We start from the raw sequence: 25,908 nt of genomic DNA, 5'->3' as shown, positions 1-25,908 counted from the left end.
TTGAACACATGCGGATGAACAAGAGCACATTTTTACAACCGACACACCAACTTCGAATTTTACAAGATCCTTTTCAAACTGAGGCTGGTCACCTTGTGAAAATCCTCAGGTTGAAATGCAACATGTAAAACTCAAAGTTTCGTGTGTCGGGTGTAAAATTGTGTTTTTGTTCATAAAATACAGACTGATCCAGAAATACTGAGTCTGTTGGCAACACTGGACTTAAATTTTTAAGAATTCCAATGGAGTACGCTTTCAGTTAACAACAATTTAACATTCTTGTGGGGTTGTACGTCAAATAATTGTCAAGAAAAATCGAATTTGGTTGCAATGTTACAATTTACGAGCACAAATACTTTCAAATGTGTTGCCAACAGACTCAGTATTTCTGGATCAGTCTGTATATTTCATATTAGAATTGTCTAATACCGGATGGGTTTGAATTTTCCTCCAAGTGATAAACTAGCGCTTACATGACATTACCAGTAACTAGAATGTACAATTTGTGGTGAGGACGGCAGAGTCGCCAATCAACAGCCATTATAAATATGTATAATCTATGGCTCAACTCTACTAACCACGAGTTTCGTGGTTGTGTCACAGATCACGGGTTCTTAATCTGTGGTTGTGTTTTATTGCATCGAAACGAACGGTAGATGCAATTCATGTAGAAACGAAATAGAGTGTATGCGGCGTAACCTAAATCAATTTCGCAATGACAGCTGTCAAGTGTCAACTAATAATAGAAAAACCAAAATTTTAAGTCTACAATCAAAGGCCAAACAGAAATGCAACATTTTCATAAATAATTTATTTCTTCCCCATCTAGTGTGTATTGTCTGTTCATACTTCACACAATCTAACCTCAATTTATTTTCAGGGCACAACTTCAATGGAATCATACATTAATCTTTTCCTTAAGACGGAAATAACAATATTACCAAGCCTTTTGGATAAATATGTTGGAAATTATTATAACAATACATTATGTAATGGTGCCACTTGGATGTTTGCCTCTTGGTGCATCTTGCATGTCTTTTTCGACAATTTTCTCAATGTGAGTCTGTAGGAAAAGTTGTTTACATTACTTGAATGAAATATTGTAGGCTTTATTAAAACGTATGAAGTACAAGGAGTTTATCCGAGCCAGATTGCAACAGTCTTTGTGGTATCTAGGTTTTTATACTACAGCTTTTATTTATTGTAGCGCCAACTTGATTCGTAATAACTTAGATTTAGTTAAACTTAAGATGCCTTTTGATAGTACAAATGCACCATCAGGTCAATTAATTCTTGGGTTTATTGTTGTGTTGACGTTTTACTTACATAGTGCTTTGTGGGAAAGGCTCAAATATCGTCATGGATTTGTCGCAGCTGGCTATTTATGCTTGTTTTTCTTCTTCTGCTTTTCATACTTCTTGAGGTAATTCGGTGTAAGAAATTCCGTGGTTTCGGGGAAAAAGGAGATAAGTGTAAATTTACATTTTTCCGGAGCATTGCTTTAAGTACAGGCTGGTGCTGTAAATGGATATGCTATCATAGAAATTTTCACTTAACAGTCGTCTAAGAAAGAAAAGAAATTGTCCCATTTGTATAAAGTAAAAGTGGACTTATTTCTTTTTTTCTCGAAACCACGGAATTGTTATTAGGAGGTGACACGGTCTACAAATAATAGTAGCCTAGAAGTAATTTAGATTTATACTTGTTTTTTTCGTTGACCGTTTGTTATTGTTATTGTTAAGACTATTGAACGATTCAGGCTTACAGTTCATCACCTACTTTTTTTCAAGTCAGCTAGACTAGAATTATTGGAACGAATTCGAAAAAAACGTTTTTAAATGAGACGTTCTTCAGGCACTTTTTTACAAGAAATCTAAGGCTGTCATCTATTTTCCAGGACGTTCTTGATGTCAGGTTACAACACACAACTTTGGATGCCATATTTGCTTGTTGTATTTTTGAAAAGTGTTTTTATTTCTGATTACCACAATGTATTATATGATATAATCGAACTTACATACTTACATGCAATATGGACAGAAAAAACATTTTTGTGAAGAGTGATTTGGAAAAAATGCCAACAATTTTCACATTTTCCTTAAGCTCACTTACTTAAAAACTTAACAACATGATAAGCTAGAAGTTTATTTTTCGCAAAATAGAACAAGACAAAGTTATAAAAATTCTGCTTGCATTTTTAATAGAACTGTCAAAGTGTAGTTTACTAAACAACATGTTTGATGTTTTTTCCACAGCACTCTGCAAAAACGTTTTGTTCTTAATTTTAATTAGCATGTAAGACTGAATCATGTCATGTGATACATCATTGTAATCAGGAACAAAAAGACTTCAAAAATACAAATATCAAATATGGCGTCCGAAAGAAAAACTAAAGTTGAGTGTAACTATGACATCAAGAACATCTTGAAAAAGGTAATCACAGATTTAGATTTGTTGTAAAAAGTGCTTGAAGAATTTTCTAGTTAGAAACGACTAGCTCTTTTAATTTTCGTTTAACAAATAAAAATAAAATTTTTATTTTTCTCAATAATTCAAAAACTAATAATGCCTCATCAAATTTTATATTTCAGATTTTGTTTAGCATAAAAATGTGCAACTTTGCTCTAATTAAATCAACCTCGTATCTCATAATAACTGAGATACCCATGGTGGAGCTTGAAAAACGAACACCTTGTAGACGTTATACAGACTCTTTTTTTTCGCTGTATTTAATGTTGTCAATGATTGCTTTTTAACATTTTTTTTAACTGCAGTAACATAAAGTAGTATTTTTTAAATACAAATCGTAGGCGGCTGTTACATTTTATTTTATTTTATGTATTACATCACTTTTAAGTATTCAAAAAAACATAATATTTTGCTTTTTCTATTAAAGTAATAGGTCATGAAAAAATTTTGGGTGTTTAATTAAAACAACTACAAAGTGTCTACAAATGAATGCGGAATTGTAGTAGGTATTAAAAGTTTGCTGCTTCTTAAAAAAAACGAACAGTGTTAGTATATGAAAAAATTGTTTTTACTGGTTGCCTGGGTAGATAAAAATTAGTACTTTTCATAAATTTCATAGAAATAAAATAATTAAATGCGACAGATTCAAATTCCAGATTTACCTGAGATCCTACGCTCTTTTATGGACAGTCTGTATTATTTAATGAATTTTTAAGTACACTAATTTATCCAAAAACAGCATTATTCATTACAAAATTAAATTGCCATTCTACAGACTGATCCAGAAATACTGAGTATGTTGGCAACACATTTGAAAGTATTTGTGCTCGTAATTTGTAACATTGCAACGGAATTCGATTTTTCTTGACAATTATTTGACGTACAACCCCACAAAAATGGTAAATTGTTGTTAACTGAAAGCGAACTCCATTGATATCCCTAAAAATTTAAGTCCAGTGTTGCCAATAGACTCAGTATTTCTGGCTCACTCTGTATTTTCTTATTAAAGATAAAGAAAAATCTTATTAATTATATGATTGTCTGTCAAAATAACTCAACTTACCTTATCCGAAAGTTAAAGTTATTATTAGCTGAAAATTTCACTTTTTGTCTACTGAAACAATAGCTAATAATTTTTTAATGTTTAAAGTTAAATATCTTTTGAGAACTGTTATTGTTTTTTAAAGGTCTTTTATTTGCAGAAAAATAAAAAATAGAGTGTTTTATTTAAAAATTTTAAGTTATTCAAACAGTCATACCATTTTACGGACGGGACACTTTTGCACAAATTTTTAGATTTTATTTTACGAACAGTATCAGTAAAAGTCCATTTTTCATTAAAGTAACTTAATACCAGTCAAATTCTTTTCAACCTTCAATTAGACTCACATTTTTATGAAACATTTATGAAAACAAATCTAAAAATCTATTCAGACTGGTTTTAATTAATTATTAAAGACTTTAACAATATCAACATTAGACAATGGAAATTAAAAATTCTTTTTTCTAACAACGTATTAATACGAACAATATTTGATGTTTGCGACCTCTCATCAAAAGTTAGAAAGATGAAAAAGTAATATTTCTAATCAATTTACTTACTAATTTCAATTTTCTATACTACTAGAAACTAAAAAAAACTTCTTCAAAAAATGTTTCACAATTGTAGTACGTTGGTATATATGTTATCGCCTACATTCTAAATTTTAGAATCCAATGAGTAACTTCAATTTAAATGATTAACTTCTCCTAAAAACTCGCAAAATACATTAAATATAAACCGAATAGGGTATTTTAAAAAAAAACTTAACATTTCTAAAATTATTTTGTGATTTCGGTGTCAGGTTGTATTTTTCTTGTAATGGTTGTCAACTTTTAACAAATCCCTTAATTTTTTTCTTTCTATGATTGCATGACCTAAAAAATATATCTGTAAAGTTTGAATCTTTTTTTTTAAAGTGGTGAAAGTCTCACTTTTCGGGGAATCTCAATTTTTGAACAATACATTTTTAAAAAGAGCTTTTTCTCTAAACCTCTTAGTTTCGGAGATCTTCTATACAGACATCCAAAATGCACCATCCTGTAAATAATAGTATATAATTATACGAGTTTTATATGACGTTTTATTATGGCACCAATAGCTTTGGAGCATGACAAAGGAGTGCTTCAATAGAATGAGTGCTACAACTGAGTCTTATAAAACGAGTGTAATATACTATTTTTTCTACTTTCTATTCTTATTGTTTGTTTTTGTTTAGTTTAACTTATTATAATCTGTTTAAACTATTTCCTCTCATTTTGGTTAATTATTCGGCTTTTAGGAATAAAAGACTTGACCCTGTTGACAGATCACACACTAAATTACAGTGATGACTGATGTCATCCATCCCAGCACTGCCAATACAACTCCTAAAAATTTACTAAAACAAGTTGCACAAAAGGTGAAAAAAATACTTGCGACACTTAAAAAAAATGAAAAAATTACGTTACGTACATTTTATTTCTTTTGAATCATCCACAACTGATAATTACCTAACTTTCATCGTTTGTTATATGCGAGGAAAACGAAAGTTTGTGGTCAACGAAAAAATGTTGTAATCAACTCGTTTTATTTGCTATGATTCATGATTCGCTCTCATTTCTTAAATAATTATTGTCTCGTTTCGCCTTCTTGTTTTCATTCCTCCATGACTTTTTCACTAACAATACAGTATTTGCATATTTTTTAGATTCATTGAAGGGTGTTATAGACTAACAATTTTGATTTGTTTGCATCAAATTGCTTTAGAGGTGGCACGGTGTGTTGCTATTATTACAAAAAGGGATAATTTTAGAGGGAAAATTTTTACTGGCGTTTTTTTCACTCTAAGTCTGTCAATTTTGTGAGTAGTTGTTGTTACAAGTTTACATAATTAATTTAATTGTTACAGTGTAATTAATTATGGCATTGTTGTACCTCTTTCATTTGGTTATTCATTAGTAAGGGGATTTACTCCTGCTTTAACGATTTCATTAACCGTTCTCCTGACGTGGTTATTAATAGAATTCTATTCATCAGTAAGTATTTTCAATTAAATTGGCAACACTAATAATGATCAGATCAGTGTTACCAATTTAATATTAAACTCACAGTTAACTTTAATCAATAATTTGTTCAAGGCTCTAAGTAAAGCTGCGATTCATTGGATAAATCACACTGAAACAGACGACAAGCAAAACATTTGTAATTTAAACCTTGTTGAATGTTCTTTATTTTCGCCAAGAGACGATGTCACTTATAATTTTCTTTTGATGCGAAAAGAAATGAAAGATCGAGAGGAACGGTATACATGTTAACCTCGTAATAATTTACTTTTAAACTAATAGTCGAGTTTTAGGTGTTTAGCTTTGCGGAAACCAAAAAATAAGAATGTGGTCTTTCAAACATTGAAATGTTAGAAATTGTTTTTCGGCAGACTTGTTTATAATGTCAAGTTGTTTTAGGTATGGTTGCCATAAAAAGAAAGTTAAATGAGAAAAGAAAAGAGGCTGCAGGTTTGAGTGAAGTAGTTAATGAAAACAAAAAAGAAGGGGAAACAGGTATTCAAGATGAACATAATGAATCTGACAGTGATAGTGATGGAGAAGTTGTTGGCGGTAAACTGGAATTTAATATCAATTGTAAAAATGAGTCTGATCCTTGTAAATGTAAACAAGATTAATAATAAAAAAATGTCTTATTCTAGTGTATACGACTTTCTTAGCAGATGTGAAACGTTGGTTGTCAGAGCTCTAACCTTCGACCACATATTATATAGACTCGCCGTAAAGCGAGTTTGTAGCAGGGGGTGTTCACTCTTTAAAAAAAAAGCCGGGAGTAGGAATGTTAGTTACTGGTAACATCACCGAAACGCTGACAAGCAATCAAGAGAGATAAAATATATTACCATAGAATAAGAGAGAGGGAGAAGCGAATCTCTGTCCACCCCTCGTTTTAACCTTCGACCATATATCATATAGACTGGGCAAGGTGAGATTTGTTTTGAAGCCAACATGTGCAGGTGGGGCAAGGGGAAATAAGACTTGGTACGCGAATTTGACTTTTAGGTACCCCTTCTCTGATTGGTCCATTCAAAATATTTCCAAGTGTTTCGTTAATATTCGTCAAACTTCGTGCTTCACGATTGTGATTAAAGGGAAAAATTGTGAATTTTGGGCTTAAATTTACTTGTGAATGGGTAAAATCTGGTTCTTGCGTCGAAATATACAGGAGAAAGTATTCACAAGGGGTATTCATCGGTAATGTCATCCGTAAGTAAGAAAATACAGGTGTTAACCTAAATCTGGAAACACACCAGTGGCGTCGTAACGTATTCTGATTTTCCGCTTTGATACTGAATATTTTTGAATATTACAACTCTGACGACATGTCATAAGATAGAATTAGAAGTATTTTAACTAAGGCATTTTTTTTGAAACTCGAAAACTTAAATTATTTCTGAAACTTGTAATGTTTTTTCAATTGTTTGCCCCTTGACTACGAGCTGCCATTGAACAAGGAGTAAGCTTCCTCTTGCCCCTCACTCCTCGCACCCATACATGTTGGCTTCAAACAACCTGCCTACAAACTCGCTTTACGGCGAGTTTATATGATATATGGTCGAAGGTTTTAACCGAAAGCGTTACCTAGCGGGTAGCAAACGAACTAACTCGACAATAGCGCGAATTTCAAATAGGACGTTTTATTTATTTTCCATATTATTTTAAGAGACTATTAATGTTAAATGTTTTTGTATGTATGCACTGTTACGAGACATTTTAATTAAAAAACATCTGCAACAGTTGCAATAGCACAAAAACATTTAACATCACTTAATAAAATGAAATAAAGTCCTTCCCATCAAAAATTTATTAAAACAAAAATACCGGCCTGGATTGTATAGACAAAGTTAATTCAACTCGTATTGTTCTTCATGAACATACTCATATGTAGTAATGTAAGTACAATGACCAAATATAAATCCACCATTCATTCAAAGTTTTCATTATTTTTCTTCACACTGTTCAGAAAAGCAAAACAGTTAGAATTTTGATAATCACGTTACGAAATAAACGTTGAAACCACATTACAGTCTGAAAATTGAGAGTTGAGCGGTCTAACGGTCTAGCTAATACGGACTGTTTATAAAAGAGTGTAGGGTCTCAGGTGGTTCTGGAATTTGAATTTGCCACATTAAATTATTTTATTTCTATGAAATTTCTGAAAAGTACCAATTTTTATCTACTCAGACAACCAGGAAAACAAAATTTTTCATATAGTAACATTGCGGCAAACTTTTAATACTTACTACGATCCTACATTCATTTATAGACAGATTCAATGGAAGATCTAATCATTAAATAAATAATTCGGTAAAATGAGACGTTGGTATTTTTATAGTGTTGAAACGGCAAATAAAAGTGATAGTTATTTGATAAACAACCATTTTTGAACACATTGTATAACCAAAAGGTAACTGATTACAACTACCATGTAATCATTTGAATTTATAATTAGAGTAGGCTTTAATATTGTTTGTCTTGTATGAAAAGTTTTATGATTGGAAATAGCTTAGCAATCACAAAAAACCTCCTACTCTTAAAATTGCTAATTTATAATTGTGTTTTTCTTACAATATTATAACATAAAATCCACAGAGCATTAAATCATTTCAAATAATTTTACGCAGCCAAAACGTATAATATGTACGTATACGTATTCGTATACGTATTGTCACAAAGGGGGTCAACCTCCTGGTATTCCGTAATTAGTTAAGTTTCGACAGGTCGGTTTTGCTGATGGTAAATTCCATAAAGAATGGTGACCGCCGTTTTTAGAAAAGTCAGCTTATCGAAGCTCAATAAAACTGACGGAATACGAGGAGCGGGGGGAAGTCGGATTAAGGTTTTTACTAGAGTAACTTCGGGGTGTCCAGGGATTTTCGATTAACTGTTTCGGAGTTCTCTAATGATATAAAAGTTGATATTACAGGTAATCTAAATAATATAATTATTTTAACAGTCAAAAAAGCTGCCCCTGACGTAACCTCAAACAAGGAACTGGAAATGAATTTCACATAAAACTATGATTCAACGTAGTTCACCAACAAAATAAAAGAAAACAGTGCCATAGGTATGTCTCAATGTGTTATTTACCACTTTATAAACCGTATTGTTATTCAGGACTGAGAATTTTACAACAGTGTGACGAAGGCTTATTGTGGCTGTTTTTCAATTCAAAGTTCGACTCACGACTTTGATATCATACTACAAAGATTGAAGCTGTATCGAAGAATACTTTTAACGATTGACATTTATTAGTTAGAAAAGAGATGCAAATAGCGTTTTAATGTGCTAGAGAGTGAGGGAGAGTTGTACCATTGTCTTTGATATATCGTAACCAGCGTTTTTGTGGACGCCGCATCTCCCCTCTCTAATATCTTTGATTTCTTTACGCCTGACGCGACCTCCAGCGCGTAGCAATTGAACTATTTTAGCCGATTCCCCCTTTGCCCCACCCCTGCCAGTAAACCCATAATTTGTGTAGAGATTCAGGGGCCTGTATATTACTGTCTCAATCATTTAAATTGTTGTTTGCGCATGCATCTCCAAGGGTTCACACTTGAGTACTGTTAAAATGGTGTGTCTCTGGTTGTGATGGGACACAAAATCAATGAAACTACTAAATTTGTCGCAACCCTTCGATACTTCATTGCATCTTCAGGCGCAGAATTTGTGTCTGTTGAACACATGCGTCACGCACGTGGATGAACAAAAGCACCATTTTACAACAGACACACCAAACTTCGAGTTTTACAAGACCCTTTTCAAACTGAGGCTGATCACCTTGTGGAAATCCTCAGGTCAGGTCAGGTCAGGTCAGGTCAGATCAGATTGAAATGCGACATGTAAAACTCAAAGTTTCGTGTGACGTGTGTAAAACTGTGTTTTTGTTCATCAAATATATTTGATATTAGAATTGAGTAGATGACGAATGGGGGGTAACACAACACAACCTTGACCTTGAGTTTGACACCGCCCATTTTGCGTCTCTTTGTTTCAAGGCCACTCGTTCTCTCTCTTACTTTTTCAAGGCCAACCCCTCCCACTTCCCCACCACTTCAAGGCCAAGGCATTATTGGACCTTGATGTTTTCAAGGCCAAGGTCATTCATGTTACTCGCCACTTTTGCAAGGCCAACAACTCCTCACTCATTCAAGATGAATCGCGCAATTGTCCTTACTCATTTTCCACCCTAAACTGTATAAAAGTTAATGTGTTGAGTTGTGAAACACAGTTCTTGTGTAAAACAACAACAGCAATTATTCGAGAAATGGAAGTTACAAGGAAGTGTTCGATTTATAATACTCTTGGTAACTTTAATATTTTTTTAGTAGTTTAGTTGGAAATAATTTTTTTTCCAGAGGATGTGATAATATGTCCATATGACAAACACCACGTACTTCTCTGGTTTCGGCTCGAAAGACACATTTGGAAGTGTCATCGGGCCGATAAGAAAAAAAAACAGGAAAGTTGGTATAAAACTATGAAAGAGGAAGAAGAAGAGGAAAACTGGGATCATTTTAATGAGCCCAGCTACCTCGACTTCCTCAAAAGTAAAAAGAACCATAATGCCGTAAATTAAAGAAGTAAGTTTTATTGAATCTTTTTCAACAGCAATTTATTGTGATTTTTTTTAGGGCTGGGGCTCTTTCCTAGAAAATAGTGTATTATAGTAATAAAAGTTGTAAAAAAAAGGCTTTAATGTACACCTGTTTCAACCTACTGATACAAGCAAGTGTTACCTGCAAGCAGAGTCGCTCACTGTTTCAAGACAACTCATTCCCTTTTTATCTTTGATGTTTTCATCTCACTTTTTCAAGGTCACAATATTGGTGCATTTTCATTCAAGTTAAAGAGTGGGGGTATAGTTAATATATAGAATTTAGTACAAGATTGATAGCAGTCAGTACTGATTTAATCCTCCGAGAAATAAGAATATAAAAAAAGTGCACATATCTGTGTTAATGTCTAAGAGTATTCACTGTTGGGTTATGGATGTATTGAATCGAATCGCTCGATGCGGACAGAAGCCCATTTTAAAAGCTGGTGAGCTAGAGTTGAACACAAGATTCTGCATACATAATATTAGACGTACAAAGTCTCTGTTCGGAAATTCAGTGCGTGTTGAGTTGGACAATTATGCAGTGTTTCTGCCGAGAAGAATAAGTGATTATTTGACTGAGGAGAAAATTGATGAGTTATTACTAGATCCACGTCCACTATATTTAATATGTTTGGGAAAAGAAGATGCTAGAAACCCGTCATCTGCACATTGTTTTGAGTTTCAACGTGTTGATAATGAAATATTAGGTGAGTGAACATAATGTAAAATGGAGGATGAAAAGAAATTAAAGAAATGTATATTTCGTTTACAGTTAACGAGGGTGCCGAAGAGTAGGATGAAATTATCGGAAAAAGACTTATGTGTGTGAAGTAGTGTGCGTTTTGTGCTAGTGATAGTTTCTTAAAATAAATGAATAAAAATCATGGGTCTAGACGATGGACAGTATGAAAAATGTCTATACGAGTGTTTTGATAAAAGGCTGTTATCATCAGTGTGAGGAAATTTTATGGGCGAAGGTTAGTGCATGGGCGCGCGCTTGCAGTCAGATAAACCTTTAAATCGAAATGTTGTGGAACAGCTTGCATTGTTGATATAAGTTAGGAAAGAGTATTAAAAAATGTTTAGACAAAGAATTTTTTGTTTCAACCCTCGCGAAGGGGCTGAAAAGACATTTTAGCTAAAAATTTGCAAACACCTAAAATTGGACACATTTTGCGTTTACATACTCATATCTTCCTTCTGGATAAAGCTAGAAACTCCGTTTTTTTTGCAAACAAATTTTCAATAAATGCAGATTTATACGTAGTTTAACAAGGTTGAGTTTTGATAAAGGGAAACCAAAAAAGTTACATTTTCTTGTAACGTTCCATAATTGTGTAGTGAAATTTTCGAGATGCGAGAAAGTTTTTTAATTTAAAAGATAGACTCCCACATAATCGAGACGAAATAAAGCTAATACTTGAAATAAATTTTTGGTGCAAGAATCATTTCGTTATCTGTAAGACTCACCAAGTCATTGCAATTTAAAATTACTGCAAAATGCGCCTGAGGTGAAACCGAACCGTATTTCCCTCTGAAGCGTGTTCATCGCCTTTGATAACATTTCGAGAGCTAAAAATCGTAATTCGTAAATAATTAAAAAATAATTAATGTCACTTATCTATTAATATTATACCTTTACTTTTAACCGCCCTAACTCTCTGTTAATTTTAATAATATCTAAAAAGTCAAAAGAACATTTTTATCTCATGTACTTATTTAAAAAGCATAAAAGTGACCCAGTAGAACTAGATTACGAAATTGTAATTCAATTCAAAGTATTCTTTGGTGTGACATTAATATTTTTTTAATTATTTACCATTTTTAACCCTTGAAGTGTTTTCAACCACAGCACGTTTCAAAGGGAAATACGCTGCGATTTCACCTCGAGCACATTTTGTAGATAACTAAATAATCCTTCTTTAAAGTCCTTTTTAAAAAAATATACAAATCGTAACGTTTCTGACGAATCAACAATTGTAGTTACACGCTGGGGTACTTGGTTAGAAGCAAATGTCTAAAAATTTTAATCAATTAAAATCATTTGTTTATTGCTTTAAACGACGATGCACAAAGCATTAAATAATGTAAAACTTTAGTTTTAACCACAAATTTAGTTTCTCAACTTAATTTTATTGAAAACAATTTTTCAAATATTCCAAGTACGATCAAATTTCTAGAAACGTAAAATTTTAAATTATCCATTACAGTTGAGAAATTTGAGTCTACGTTGATAGAGTTAAATTCTGTAGAATGGTCATTACAAAATAAATTAAATGCATTTCAGAGAAAATGATTAAAATATTTTTATTTAGTTTTTAATTTTAATTTCCACTGAATTAAAACGCAACATTTTCAAAATGTAATAGTGACTTACGCTCCCCTGTATTGAACATCTTCATTGGTGTCCATGTAAGATTGAGGAAATGATGAAGTTATTTTTTAACGATTATGTCAAATTAAGTGCCTTTTTTTTAAATTGATTCAGAAAATAATCTCAACAAATATACCGCAGTCTTAATAAATTAGCGATTATTTTATTGCCACAATTTTTCTTGGGTACTCCGTAATTATAATAAAACAATAATATTTATGTTTTAATTAGATTTTTCTAAGCGACCGGTAACATTAATTGTATAAACCCCAAGTAAACTACGCCAATGTACGCGCTGTAACGGACCATTTCATCGACAAATATGAACATCGCGAGAGCACTACGACGAGTCAACTGATCGGTTGTGGCCTCATGGCCATCCCATAAAATTTCCTCACACTGGTTATCATATAAGAACTGGGTACATTCATACCCATCTCCATGGAGTTTAGCAAAAGCGGGATTGATTTATATTCAAATATCTGATTGTACCCAGTGTTTTGTTTGTGGAGTAATAATTTCACGATGGGAAAAAAGTGATGATGCGTTTATGGAGCATAAAAAACATTCTCCAAAATGTGGATATGTGAAATTGCTTTCCACAGACAAAACGACAATTCAAAAATTCAAATTAGTTACTAGTATAAACTTATTTTTAGTCTGATTTCGTAATTTCGTATTTAAATCAATATATGGTTTGAGCCATGACGATTGATTGAATTTTAGTACTCTATGAATTTTTGTCAATTCCAGTCCATTTTGTAGGGCTTGTTTTTTTCGATAGTGTATTATGTAGTTTGTTTTAGCACATAGATTTGGAATGAGTTTAGCACATTTTCCGTTTGGTGGAATTAAATTTTCAGGTAGAAATGGCATATCATTATGAGAGTTGTGTAAATGATGAGGATAAGAGATATCTACTTAAAGGACATAACCTTCAGGTGTGGTATCAGTCAAATCCATGATACTAAGTGAATTAATTTCGTCTTGCGTTAACCAAGTAAATCCAGCTAAAAGCAGTACTTCACTCATAGCCCAACCATAGAGATTTGTTGCATCGAGATATAAAATGTATGATGTCGGTTTCGAAGGGTCATAATTGGGAAGAAATTTATTATTTGCTTGAGCCGCTCGTTTAACACATGTACTAACTCCCCCACGAATCCCTTTTTTGAAAAAGTGCAACATATCTATATCAGTCAATAATTCTAATTTTACATGGGTAAATTTAAGCATAGCATTCCAACTAAGAGATGGTGCTGTCACGTAATGTGCTGGATCAAGTTCATAATGCTTAAGGTACATGATTCGAAAATTCTCAAAGACATCAGCTAATAGTAAAATATCACTTTTTAAATAGAGATCAGAATATTCGCCTAGAGTCTGAAAATGGAATGTATCCTATACGGTTTTAGCTCGTTGATAATCGTCTTCAGAAATATGCTCATCGCGAAGTTTATCGTAAAAATCAATTTTTTGTGGTAATTCCGTGAGATCTAATTTAGAAAAATCATCGATAAATGAATATGAAAAAACCTCTTTCTGTCTAATTAACTGAAATTCTCTGTCAACGGGAAAGTATCGTTTTACTTCCACACATTGAGCATCATCCAAGGCTGCTGCCAGTTTTTCTAATAAACATGCCAAAAGCTGAAAACTATCTATAAAACGCAAGTGTAAGTCCTCCTTGACTATTCGATTGTTTGAATTTAGATATTCGCCTACACAATTTTTTTTCGAAAATGTAATATATTTTTCTTTATTTTTACCAAGGATATTAATTTCACTTTCTTCAAGGGCCAACTCTTTAATGAATAAGTGACTATCATAATTTGTTAAATTATGAAATACTATCGGAATAAAATTTGGAATTTGAAAATTCAAGTTACAATTACTGTGCGCGGCGGACATATAACGACCCGTTAAATGACAGCAATCTTTTACTTTAATATCATTCTGTTGAAAAGGTTTTTGACAAATATGACATTCCGTTGCTGTAAGATAATCAAACTCTTCTTGAATAATTAATGGAAGCATTGGTTGTACAATACTTAAATACTTTGTATAAATCTCTATCAAATCTATTTCTAATTTCTAAAGTCAACCACAAATAACTGTTCTCGAAAACTTTGGAATTTAGATAATTGATCGTTATATGAACATTTAATGTAATATGCACATGAATATGGTTGATGAAGAAAAGTTTTTTTCGAAAATGATTGATTTGGATTTGGTGCAATTGTACTCATAGGTTTCAATAAACATTCGACATCAGCATAAACAATAAATGGGATAGTTTTTATGATGATAATTTTGAAATTCTAATACATTAGCGGGAACATTATAACCAAATCTATTTGCTATTAATTCATTATTAGGGATTCTTGCATAAAGTTTTCCACAATCAGTCGAAGAATGTCTGTCTAATAAAGCTTGGGTTGTGAAATATTGTAGACATCCATCACAGAAAAATTTTGAATGATGATGTTTTGAGAGTTGGGAAGATACTAAACGTGGCAAATTAGTTATTGTACAGTAATGTTGATTACCATCATTATCACACAACAATAATAAATTTATGTGTACCGGTTTCTTAAAGTTTGTAAAATATAATGGTCCCACAATTTCAAATTTTACCTTATTGTTTACATAAAGTAATTCAAGTCCGTAAACTTTAATAGAGACATTATTTTGACTTTCAAATTTTGCAGTACTATCCAATTTTACAGCTGCTACGACACTCCAACCAAAACAATGAATATCCTGATTTTGAACGTTAACTATTGCCCTCTTCATTTTCACGCTTGGCGGTAGTGGGATATACGATGAAGCTTTTAATGGATTGTAATAGTTTACATTTAATTCTAAATGTAAGATTTTCACAAGTGTCCAGCCTAAAACAAAGAAGCAAAAAAATAATTGTATTATAAAGATTTTTACAATATATAACTACCTGAATCTCGTTCCAAAAAATCCATCATTTTTTGACTAATAACTTCTTGAAAGTCATGCAACATATTCCTAATATTCGTGCCTAAAGTAACAATTCTGTTAGTAGTATTGAAAGATTTTACATCAAATATATTTTTTGACTCAATGGTATACAATCCAAATAATTACAAATTAATTTTGATTGTACTAAATTTTTCAATTTGTGAAACAATAAGTCTAAGTAATTTATTGTGAATTTTATCCATAAATTCATTTAAATCGATATAATCGCCTTCATCACAAATCCTATACAGGGTTATTCATATTTGTGCGACAAAAAATTAACCTCAAAAAGGACCTATAAAATGATGCTAATTGAGATTATAAGTCGTGTCCTATCGAAACTGATAAGAATTTTACAGCCCTGGGAAGTAGGGGTATGGAAAGAAGTTTTTGCACCATAACTTTGGAATCATTTAGCCAAATATTACAAAACTTGGTAGACTTACTAAAGAGAACATGCCTTTTAATCTGGTAATTATGAAAACCGGATACATCCTCCCAGTTTCCGGTTGCAGCATTTCCGGGTCACATTTTTTGTGTTTTTCTAATTTTTTGCCCTCTTAACACTACTTTTTTATTGCCTAAATCGATAGAGTAATCAATTGCGAATAAAAAAGGTATAACCTTTAACATCGCTAAAATGCACCATTTAATAGTTATTTTAATTTAAACAGAGGCATGCACTTGACCAAAATCAAAAAAGTTTAAATTTTGAGCAGACGATATCCGTAGCAACGAAAGTGCATCTGCACTCAAAGCGCTGTCAAGTCCTGTCAGACACTTGTCAACTTTAACTTTGGACAATTTGGGGCTCTAAATTGAAAATATTTAATAAAAGGGTTTAGTTCAGTCTCTTAATCTAACCTACAAAAAATTTAAACCAATCTGGTAGCATTTTTCATTGATTAATTCACCAAAAATTCACAAAAAAAGTCTTAGTCGGTACCTGATTATTTGTTCCATTCTGTACGTTTAATACACCAAATTCCGAATAAAACATTAGAAGTCTTAAAAGCGTACCCCTACTAAGTGGGTGCATCTACTCGCTTGTCTTCCAGACACTAAATGAACAACACTCAGTTCACTACTAATTTGCATTATTTTGTAATAAAAGCAGCGGTATTTTCGACTGAATTTGTATTGTTTTCTTCTAGAAATTCAGCTAACGATGTCTACGGACGCCTGCGCCGGTCTTACGGACGACATAACCTGTAAAAACTCAAGCTTGATCTTGACATTTTTACAGGTTATTTTGTATGTACGTACGACCAGCGCAGGTGTTTGAAGACAACGCCGAAATTTTAGAAAAAAACAATACAGAATGCAAACAATCCAGTCAAAAATAACGGTGCTTTTTTACAAAATAATGTGAACTGAGTGGTTCATTCAGCGATATTGTAGTGTCTGGAAGACAAACGAGTAGATGCACCCACGTAGTAGGGATGCACTTTTAAAAATCTTAATGTCTTTATTCGGAATTTGGTGTAATAAACGTACCGAATAGAACAAATAATATGGTACCGACTAAAACTTTTTTTGTGAATTTTCGGTGAATTAATCAATGAAAAATGCTACCAGATTGGTTTAAATTTTTTGTAGGTTAGATTAAGAGACTGAACTAAACCCTTTTATTAAATATTTTCAATTTAGAGCTCCAAATTGCCCAAAGTTAAAGTTGACAAGTGTCTGACAGGATTTGACAGCGCTTTGAGTGCAGATGCACTTTCGTTGCTACGGATATCGTCTGCTCAAAATTTATACTTTTTTGATTTTGGTCAAGTGCATGCCTCTGTTTAAACTAAAATAACTATTAAATGGTGCATTTTAGCGATGTAAAAGGTTATACCTTTTTTATTCGCAATTGATTACTCTATCGATTTAGGCAATAAAAAAGTAGTGTTAAGAGGACAAAAAATTAGAAAAACACAAAAAATGTGACCCGGAAATGCTGCAACCGGAAACTGGGAGGATGTATCCGGTTTTCATAATTACCAGATTAAAAGGCATGTTCTCTTTAGTAAGTCTACCAAGTTTTGTAATATTTGGCTAAATGATTCCAAAGTTATGGTGCAAAAACGTCTTTCCATACCCCTACTTCCCAGGGCTGTAAAATTCTTATCAGTTTCGATAGGACACGACTTATAATCTCAATTAGCATCATTTTATAGGTCCTTTTTGAGGTTCATTTTTTGTCGCACAAATATGAATAACCCTGTATGAAGCGATGCGTGATTTAAATGCACTGCTGAGTGCAAACACCCCATCCTCCAAGGGAGTACTTTGACAATTATTTCTATGCTGTCTACTTCTCTCATGGGCCGTAATAAGCTTTGGAGCAATTTCTTGATTACATGTAACGCACATATAATTGTTGCTAGCTAAAAAAGAAAAATAATTGAAAATAGAGTACCTATTAGTTAAAACTTACCAGTTGTATGAGATATTTTCTGTTTTTTGGCGGCAGGTCCTCCATTTTCTTGTTTTTTGACCATTTGACAATAGAGCTTTTCGTGGCGTAGTCGTGATTGACGGGTTGTGAGTTGTTTATTACAGTTTTCACAGTGATGCATTTCCTTTGAAAATATGAATCAATAAATTAAACAGGTTACTAATAAAGTTTAACTATAAATTTGCTGCCTTCTGTTACTATTTTTGAAAGACTTTTATTTATACTATATAAATATATATTTTTTTGTGTTAGATAGGTATCCAGCAAGACCTCGAGGGGGAGCAGCGTTCTTGCCATCGCGTTGTAGGTATTATGATGTTAAAATTTGGAAAATCGGGTCCGAATTAAATGTACTTGATATGAGTGTAGGATGGAAATAGAATTTATTAATATTAATTATTAATAGTTAATTATTAATATTAACATTATTAATATTAATATTATAATTATTAATAATTAATATTAATGGGGACTTTCGCGAACGTCTACGGGGCTTTCTAGGCGCCGACGCCTCCTTGATCGTGAGTGCGGGGGAGTGGGTGGAATGATGTCGTCGTCGTCATCGTCTTCGTTTTCGACATCAACGTCTCCACCCTCCACCCTATTCTCAATCCTATTATTTATTTGCCCTAGATTGGGTGACAATTGAGAGGGTTGAATGATGTCATTTTTAACATCCATCTCTTCACCCTGCCTCCTCTCTTCAACCCACGGCTCTGCCAGTGCATCAATGACATTTTGAGTAATAATACTCATCGGATCGAACGTTGCAGGAGGCTGAGGGAGTGGTGGTGTGATGTTAAGTTCCACATCAACCTCGGATCCAGATGGTTGTTGCATGTCATTGACGCCCTGTGATAATATCATGGGTGACGGTGGTGGTGATGGTTGTGGTGACCGAATGATGTTATTTTCGACCTCTACCACCGCCAATCTCTCTGGCAGAACATCACTTTCCTCAATAATCGGTAAATTGGGTTGAGGGGGATGTTCAACGTTACCATTGATAATGTTTTCCACCTCAACCCAAGGCTCCGATAAAGCGTCAATGATGTCCTGTGATATTATCATAGGGGGTTGAGTTATTACCGCGGGTGCCGCTTCAGGAGATGTTGGTGTAACAGGGCGGGTAAACACTGGCTCAACGAAGGGGCTTTGTGGTGGTGGTGTTGGACTGGGAGAGATTGGGGGTTCTTCCACCTCCATATCATTATCAAATACATTTAACTCATCGGTAACCGAATTATTGATGGGACAAGTTCCTTCATCCACAACCGGATTGGACGCCGCCTCGTCTTCATTAATAAACTGGTCTATTAAGGTCAACGAGATGTCGTCCGAATAATCATTTTCAATACCATGTTGAGCCAGGTATTGCGTGAATGGTAAAGAAAACGATAATTCACTATCAGGTTGTGATGAAGAAATAACCATAGAATCATCATCATCATCCTCATCAACGATTTGAACAATATTAGCAACAGCGTGATTAGTTAATTGCTTCTCTTTCATACTTAACTGACTACATTCAATCACACATTAAGTCAATCTTCCCTCAAAGATTGACGTAAAGACGACTTGGCAAATTGTTCAAATTGTGTGTCATCATTTTTGATTAACTTTGAATTAGCAGGTCTAATAATTACATCAGAAACGATATTGATTCTAGGTTTATCCCTATTAAAACCACTACGGTTTTGATAGGGATTTACAACTTTTCCCTTCAATACTTTAAATAATAACTTTGATGATTGGTTACTTACAGTTGTCCTAGTTGAGGGACCGGGACACTGAGAACACTCGTCACCATGGGTACACGGTTTAAAATTAGCAAAATAATTTGAACATATTGTTTCGTACACAGACTACCTGTACAACACAGAATGAATTTCTACATGCACTCCCTGCAATTATATAAATTGTTGAAAGCTCCCGTCAAGGTCAACTTCTTTGTATGCACTTATTGCAACTACATTGGTGTATTCCATCAAGGTTAACATATAGATACAAAAAATGTAAAAAGAAGCCCTATGTAGACAGGATGGAGTGTAACCGCCTGTTTCAAGAACATCGTTAACCTGTTTAATTTATTGAAAAAATGAGAAAAATCACTCATATCCACTGCAATAATCAACTCTTTTTTATAAATAAAATGAATTTTTTGGGTGGTGAATAAGGATTATTGAAAGTGTAAGGGAGTGGTAAATATTATGAAAAAAATACAAATGCTTATGAATTTATAACATTTATTTATAAATACTACAATTAATTAATTAATTCAATTAATATTCCATTTCATTACAAAAAATATTTTTTGAAGAGTTTGTATTTTCAAAGTTGCTTCTCGTTGATTGTTGATAATCATTATTAGTATTATGGGATAAAGATGAATCAAAATAATTCCCATTTCCGCAATCAAAACTCCTCCAAGAATATTCACGTTGTGGAAGACATCTTCGTAAATGTCGTCGAAGATGTTTCACTTTCAGGCGATGTCCTGGATTATTACGACACGTTATCCAACTCTCTTGATCCATGATTACTAATAGACTGATGAGTTGAGATTATTTACACAATGTTTTGTACACTTTTAACGGAATGTTTGTTTTAAAAAAATACATTATGTAGACTGCAATATGCGTTATCGTTCAGAGGGTACATGCATTTAACTTTATCGGCGTGTAATGTTGGTTGTTGTGGAAATTCAATAACTTGTTTATGTGTATATTTTTTCAAAAATTCGGCCTTTTCTCTTCCTTTTACGTAAATTTTATCAACGTCCTTCAACACATTGTTTATAACTTGTACGTGTTTCCAATATGGAATATGTCCCATATTTCAGTCAATACAATGATAATTCTTCATTAACCATTTTACTTGTTTTTCATCTTGAGGATTCAAAAGTTGTGAAGGGAAAGGGAGTTGAAAAACATAGTGTGCGAGTTTGTCTTCTCTTAAAGCAGCCAGTTCTTTAACTATAAACTTTTTTCCAATTTTGTAACCTTGAACGTCGATAATCACTTCGTTCTCCATTACTATTAATATTCATTTAGACTTGTTTTACAGATTTTGTCAATGGTGTTTGGCTCGGTCACTAAAGACTAATGCATATGCGGTGGTTCCCTCACTTATACCGGTGTCTGTATCAAATTCAATTCTCAGTGCAATGGACTGTGTTTGTAAACCAGTTTTTTGCATCGAACAATCAATTACGATTAGTGGATAACTGTCGAAAAACTATGTAGGTGTAATGTGTGTTTCTTTTTTATCTGTATAATAGTATCGGGATCTAAAGTTTGTAAACATTTCATATAATATACCGAAATGGTGTTTTTTATATGAAATATTTAAATTTTCATAAGGATATCGTTCATTATTTAGAAATACTCTCATATTGGCTATATCGCCTCTATCAAATTTACTCATATTTTTATCAAGTTGTCCTTCTCTATTGCTTTAAAGGCCAAAGATAATATAACGAGGTGTTTCAAATTTTGTAGAGATTTTCACAGACCAACTACACTTTGTAGTATTTGGAAAGAGTGGCAGCAAATGAAGTTCCCTGCTTCTGTACGGTACTGCAATTTCTTTATCTTTTTCAATGGTTTTTGTCAATTTAACCTCTTCCTTTAAACCGGGCACAATATGTGGAACTAGCCATGCAATTTTATCAATTACAACTCGTGCTTTCTCATTTGTTGCACAAATTAATGCATTGACATCACTATTACTACGAATTAATATTAACTCTTGCGGTATGTTTAGCATTATATTTTTATAATGCAAATCCTAATAGTCGATTTAATGAGATACATTAAATATCCATCTATACGTTTAGTGCCAGATTTTTCATAGTTGTTGTAATACCTGGCTTTGTGTTTGTATCTACAGTTACTCCACTTACTTCATACCGTATTTCACTAAACAAAAAAGCGACACCATTATTTACAAACTTGGTTTCTGTTGCTGGTACAGTTTTATTGGTTGTAGCGTCGGTTTTAACCAATTATCCCTCAATTAAAATTAAACTATCACATGGTAGTGTACACAAATCTTCTTGTAAAGGAATTCGAATTTCATCCGTGTTTTCATATCTGGCTGTATATGCCTCATGACTTTGAAATTTGTAACCTACCACCAGGGTTGGGAAATTACGTGTAATTAATATTAATTACATTTTATACATTACGTGTAGTTTTTGACGTAATTAATTGTAGTTAATCGTAGATATAGAATAACCTCTTTTTAACAATTCTAACCTCAAATTTTGCGGTACGTTACGCCGGCTCTTACGTCTTCCAAAATGCCGGGAAGAAATTTTCACAGTTTTTGGACGATTGGAAAGTTTGATATATTAAAACTGAATGGAAAAGTTGCAGCACGTTGTCTTGTGTGTGATAAAATATTAAAAAATACTTCGAAACAACGACTGATGTCGCATAGGTATGTATGCGTTTGTATTACATTAAATAAATAAAGAACTAGTACTGAATTATTGTTTATTGCAATGCAGAAATGTCTGCAAGGAAGAAAATACATCCAAAGAAGTGGCCGAAGTGGGTGAAGAGGATGAAATCATATTGGTAGAAATAGAAAGTAAGGCTGACGATAACGATGAAGAAGAGTCAAATGAAGTTTCAGTGGAAGATTCACCAAGTTGTAGCAATGAACAATTTAATGATCGTGTAAGTGCGGCATCAACATTAACATTACCTACATCAGATTTAAACTATGATGAAAACATTTGCAATACTGAGAGTTCAAATTTGACTTCAATATCAATAGCAGCTTCACCTTCACCCCGAATGCTATCCCCAATTCCATCAACTTCAAAAGAAAGCATACACAAAATAATTAACAAGTCAATATCTAAAAAAAGCAACAGCAAGCCAAAGGATACAATTAAAAATTTTTTAGACCATGTTAGCAACAATCAGAAAATCGAGATTAACAAAGCACTTGGCAAATTTATTGTAGGTTGTAACATTCCATTTCATGTAGTAGACTCAATTCATTTCAAAGACTTTTTGAGAGTGCTTAGACCTGCATATCAGCCTCCCTGCCGCAAGACAGTGTCAGGGACCATTCTAAATTCATTATATGATGAAATAAATGAAGACGATCAAAACTCAATAGGTAAATTCTCTGTTATGATGATCGATGGGTGGAAAAATTCAGCAAATAACACAAAACAAGTGGTAACAATTTTGAAGTCAACAAGAAGCGATAAGTGTATTTTTCTGGAAGCATATGATGTAACAACAACACCAGAGACGGGAGAAAAGCTAAGTGAATTGTGTAATCTATCTGTTGAACTAGCGAAGACAAAGTTTAAGACTGAAATTTATGCTGTCGTTAGCGATAATGCAGCAAACATGTTGAAAATGGGAAAATTGACGAGTGATTTAATGCATACTACTTGCAATAGTCACACAGGAAATCTTCTTGCCAAAGACTTAATTTCCAAAGAATTATGTTCCAAAGTAATCACTATCTTAAAAGAATTTAAACATCCTAATCTCGAAAAGGAGCTGCAAAGTCAGGGAGGATCAAAGATAAAATTAGCTGTCGATACTCGGTGGTGTACCTATAGAGACTCATTTTCTTGCTTGATCAAAAATTTAAAATTTATGAAAAAACTTGCGGCAGAAGAAACTATAAAACTTAAACAAGAAATAATTCAGTTACTATTTGACGATGAGTTCATCGATGAAGTTAAAACAACAATTGAAGTATCTAACCCGGTTTGCAAATTAATTAATGAGTGTCAGTCTAGCAGCTGCACTATTGCCGATGCTTGTGAGAAATGGACTCATTTACAACTGCCTGCGGAGTTTGAAGATGTTTTGAAAAGAAGAAGAGACATGGCGCTAAATATTTACTCTTTAACATCAAATTTTCTTCATCCTCTTTATAGAGGAAGGTCTTTGAATCAAACCCAGGTTGATATGGTCCATGACTATTTGGTAGCTACTTTAAGTGCAGAAGGTTTAATGAGTTTTCACCAATTTTGTTCTTCGGAAGATATTTTTGAAACCTTAGAACGTAAAAACATTTGTTGCCCAAAAGTTTTTTGGGGATTGGCCGAGAGAAAGCACCCAGAGTTGGCTAGTGTAGCTTTAAAACTTATCAATATACCAGCCAGCTCAGCTTCCTTGGAGCGTGTGTTTAGTAATTGGGCATTTATTCACAATGATTTGAGAAATCGTTTGGATGCTGATCATTCGAGAAAAATAATGCATTGTTATTACTCCCTGAAGATGCGGGAAAGTAACGAAGTCAGTTAAAAAAGAAACATTGGTTGTGTTTTTTTCCTCGAGATTAATTCTTTTATTTTGTTTTTTGAGAATAGACTTTATTTTGTTTTTTTGAGAATAGACTTTATTTATTTTTTTTTTGAGAATAGATTTTATTTTTTGTTTATTACTAATCTGTTTTGCCAAATAAAGAAAATAATAGAAAATTGTCTTGTTTTACTGTTTACTGACTACAATTTCTGATGGTAAAAGAACTTACTTAATTAATAATGATATGTATTTAGTAATAGAACATTTTTGATTCATTTTTCTCTTCTTGAGAACAAATAAATGCTACCAAATTTTGACGTAAAAAATAGTGTAATTTTTCGGTAATTTATTTGGATTGATGACGTAGAAAATGTGCAAAAACTACGCGTCGTTATACTGTAGAACGACGTTTCAATATCTACGTCACAACCCTGCCTACCACACCTTCATCCCCCTCAATACCCTTCTCAATATCGAACATTTTTTTATGTGTATAATTCAAATCCTAATGATTTTAGAAACAGTTTATTTTTATTACTTAATTGTTGCACGTTTCGTTTCGTACTAACTGTTTTTCTACACTTTTGTTGCTTTTTATATGAGTCAGTTCTAAAACTAATACCCATTTTCTTCTTTCTTCTGCAAATGTAATCCTACTGTTACAGTCTCTTGTTGAAAATTGACCAACTTTTCATCTTGATCTATTATTTTAAGTGTAATATTTCTGATAGTTTTAACACTAATGGGTAGGTAAATCACATGATCTGGTGACTGTACTATTTTAAATCCAGGTGGAACGTTTGGAAAAAATTGATAAATTATGTGTACAGGTTCTCCATTTTTAAAACTTCCAATTGTAATATTATATTCAATCATAATCGAATTAAGTTTCATTATGTCTGCAATATTATCAAAATCTTTTCCAACATTTTTCGGAACTATTTGACTATTAAATCCCAACACTGGTCCGATAGTATTTGGTTTGGTAAAGTATTATTGTTTGCAGTAATATATAAGAGGTCATTACTGAATTGTTTTTCAATTACATGTTGTAAATAGTTGTTTATATCGGTTAATTGATAACAACCGGTCGGTATTTTAAATTCGACACCCCTGAAAAAGAATTTATTATTTTCTTGATCAATATTCGGTATACTGTTGTAGACTTCAAAATTTGTAACACCCAGTTCATAGACACCATCACTAACATCAATCGGTGGATTAAAGTCAGCACTTAGTATCGCTGATTTTCCTGTTAATATCGAGCGTTCAAATAAAAACCTTGGCTCAGGAGACTGTGGAATCTTCTTTTGTTTTTTAATTTTCCAGCGTAGAATTTTGACAGTCGATGGGGCCACTGCCATTACGAAATGTCAATATTGTCAAACGAAAATCTTCTTTAATTTCACACAAAAACCTGCTGAAAGTTAAATCAAGCACCACAGCAGAAATGCGCGCAGTAACTCAAGGCAGCCATAATTTCAAAAAGTAAAAAAAAATATTTAAAAAATTTTGATGATTTCATTTTGCTGCCACTTTTAGACCCTCGATGCAAATACACGGGCGTACTTGGATAAATGAGTGGGTTTGTGACTGGAATTCTTAATCGAAACAGTTGGTGTAAATTGGTGTAAATTTTATTTAGGCTATC

At 32.9% G+C, this 25,908-nt stretch overlaps 1 protein-coding gene and 1 long non-coding RNA gene across 12 annotated transcripts; one reads left to right on the top strand and one right to left on the bottom strand.

Moving 5' to 3' along the window:
• The first annotated feature begins 485 nt into the window (after positions 1-485).
• On the top strand, positions 486-25,814 carry LOC103314794 (uncharacterized). 11 transcript variants are annotated; one of them, XR_010334999.1, is made up of 15 exons: positions 489-828; positions 881-1,057; positions 1,107-1,423; positions 5,199-5,351; positions 5,400-5,526; positions 5,629-5,792; positions 5,847-5,902; positions 5,953-6,509; positions 6,556-8,620; positions 8,671-9,860; positions 9,912-10,136; positions 10,188-10,860; positions 10,926-13,598; positions 21,037-25,745; positions 25,800-25,814. XR_010334999.1 is itself a non-coding variant. In XM_064358117.1 (8 exons), the coding sequence occupies exons 2-8, from the start codon at positions 893-895 to the stop codon at positions 6,168-6,170; spliced, it is 1,218 nt and encodes a 405-aa protein (XP_064214187.1). In that variant the 5' UTR covers positions 530-830; positions 881-892; the 3' UTR covers positions 6,171-6,196. The 11 variants fall into 11 exon arrangements, 3 of the variants coding, with proteins under 3 accessions (XP_064214187.1, XP_064214188.1, XP_064214186.1); XR_010335000.1 differs by lacking the exon at positions 25,800-25,814 and having other exon boundaries at positions 491-828; positions 21,037-22,413; positions 22,484-24,696; XR_010335002.1 differs by lacking the exon at positions 25,800-25,814 and having other exon boundaries at positions 493-828; positions 6,556-8,479; positions 8,545-8,620; positions 21,037-24,696.
• On the bottom strand, positions 17,304-19,921 carry LOC135266820 (uncharacterized). The gene is made up of 3 exons (XR_010335013.1): positions 19,734-19,921; positions 17,950-18,094; positions 17,304-17,899 (listed from the first exon to the last, which is right to left on the bottom strand). It is a non-coding gene; the product is annotated as an uncharacterized LOC135266820 (long non-coding RNA).
• Positions 25,815-25,908: the final 94 nt, after the last annotated feature.

Source organism: Tribolium castaneum, chromosome 7 (assembly GCF_031307605.1).
Source record: "Tribolium castaneum strain GA2 chromosome 7, icTriCast1.1, whole genome shotgun sequence".
Taxonomy (NCBI): Eukaryota; Metazoa; Arthropoda; class Insecta; order Coleoptera; family Tenebrionidae; genus Tribolium; species Tribolium castaneum.
Note: the sequence above shows the minus strand (reverse complement) of the source record. Positions and strands in the feature narration are given on the sequence as shown.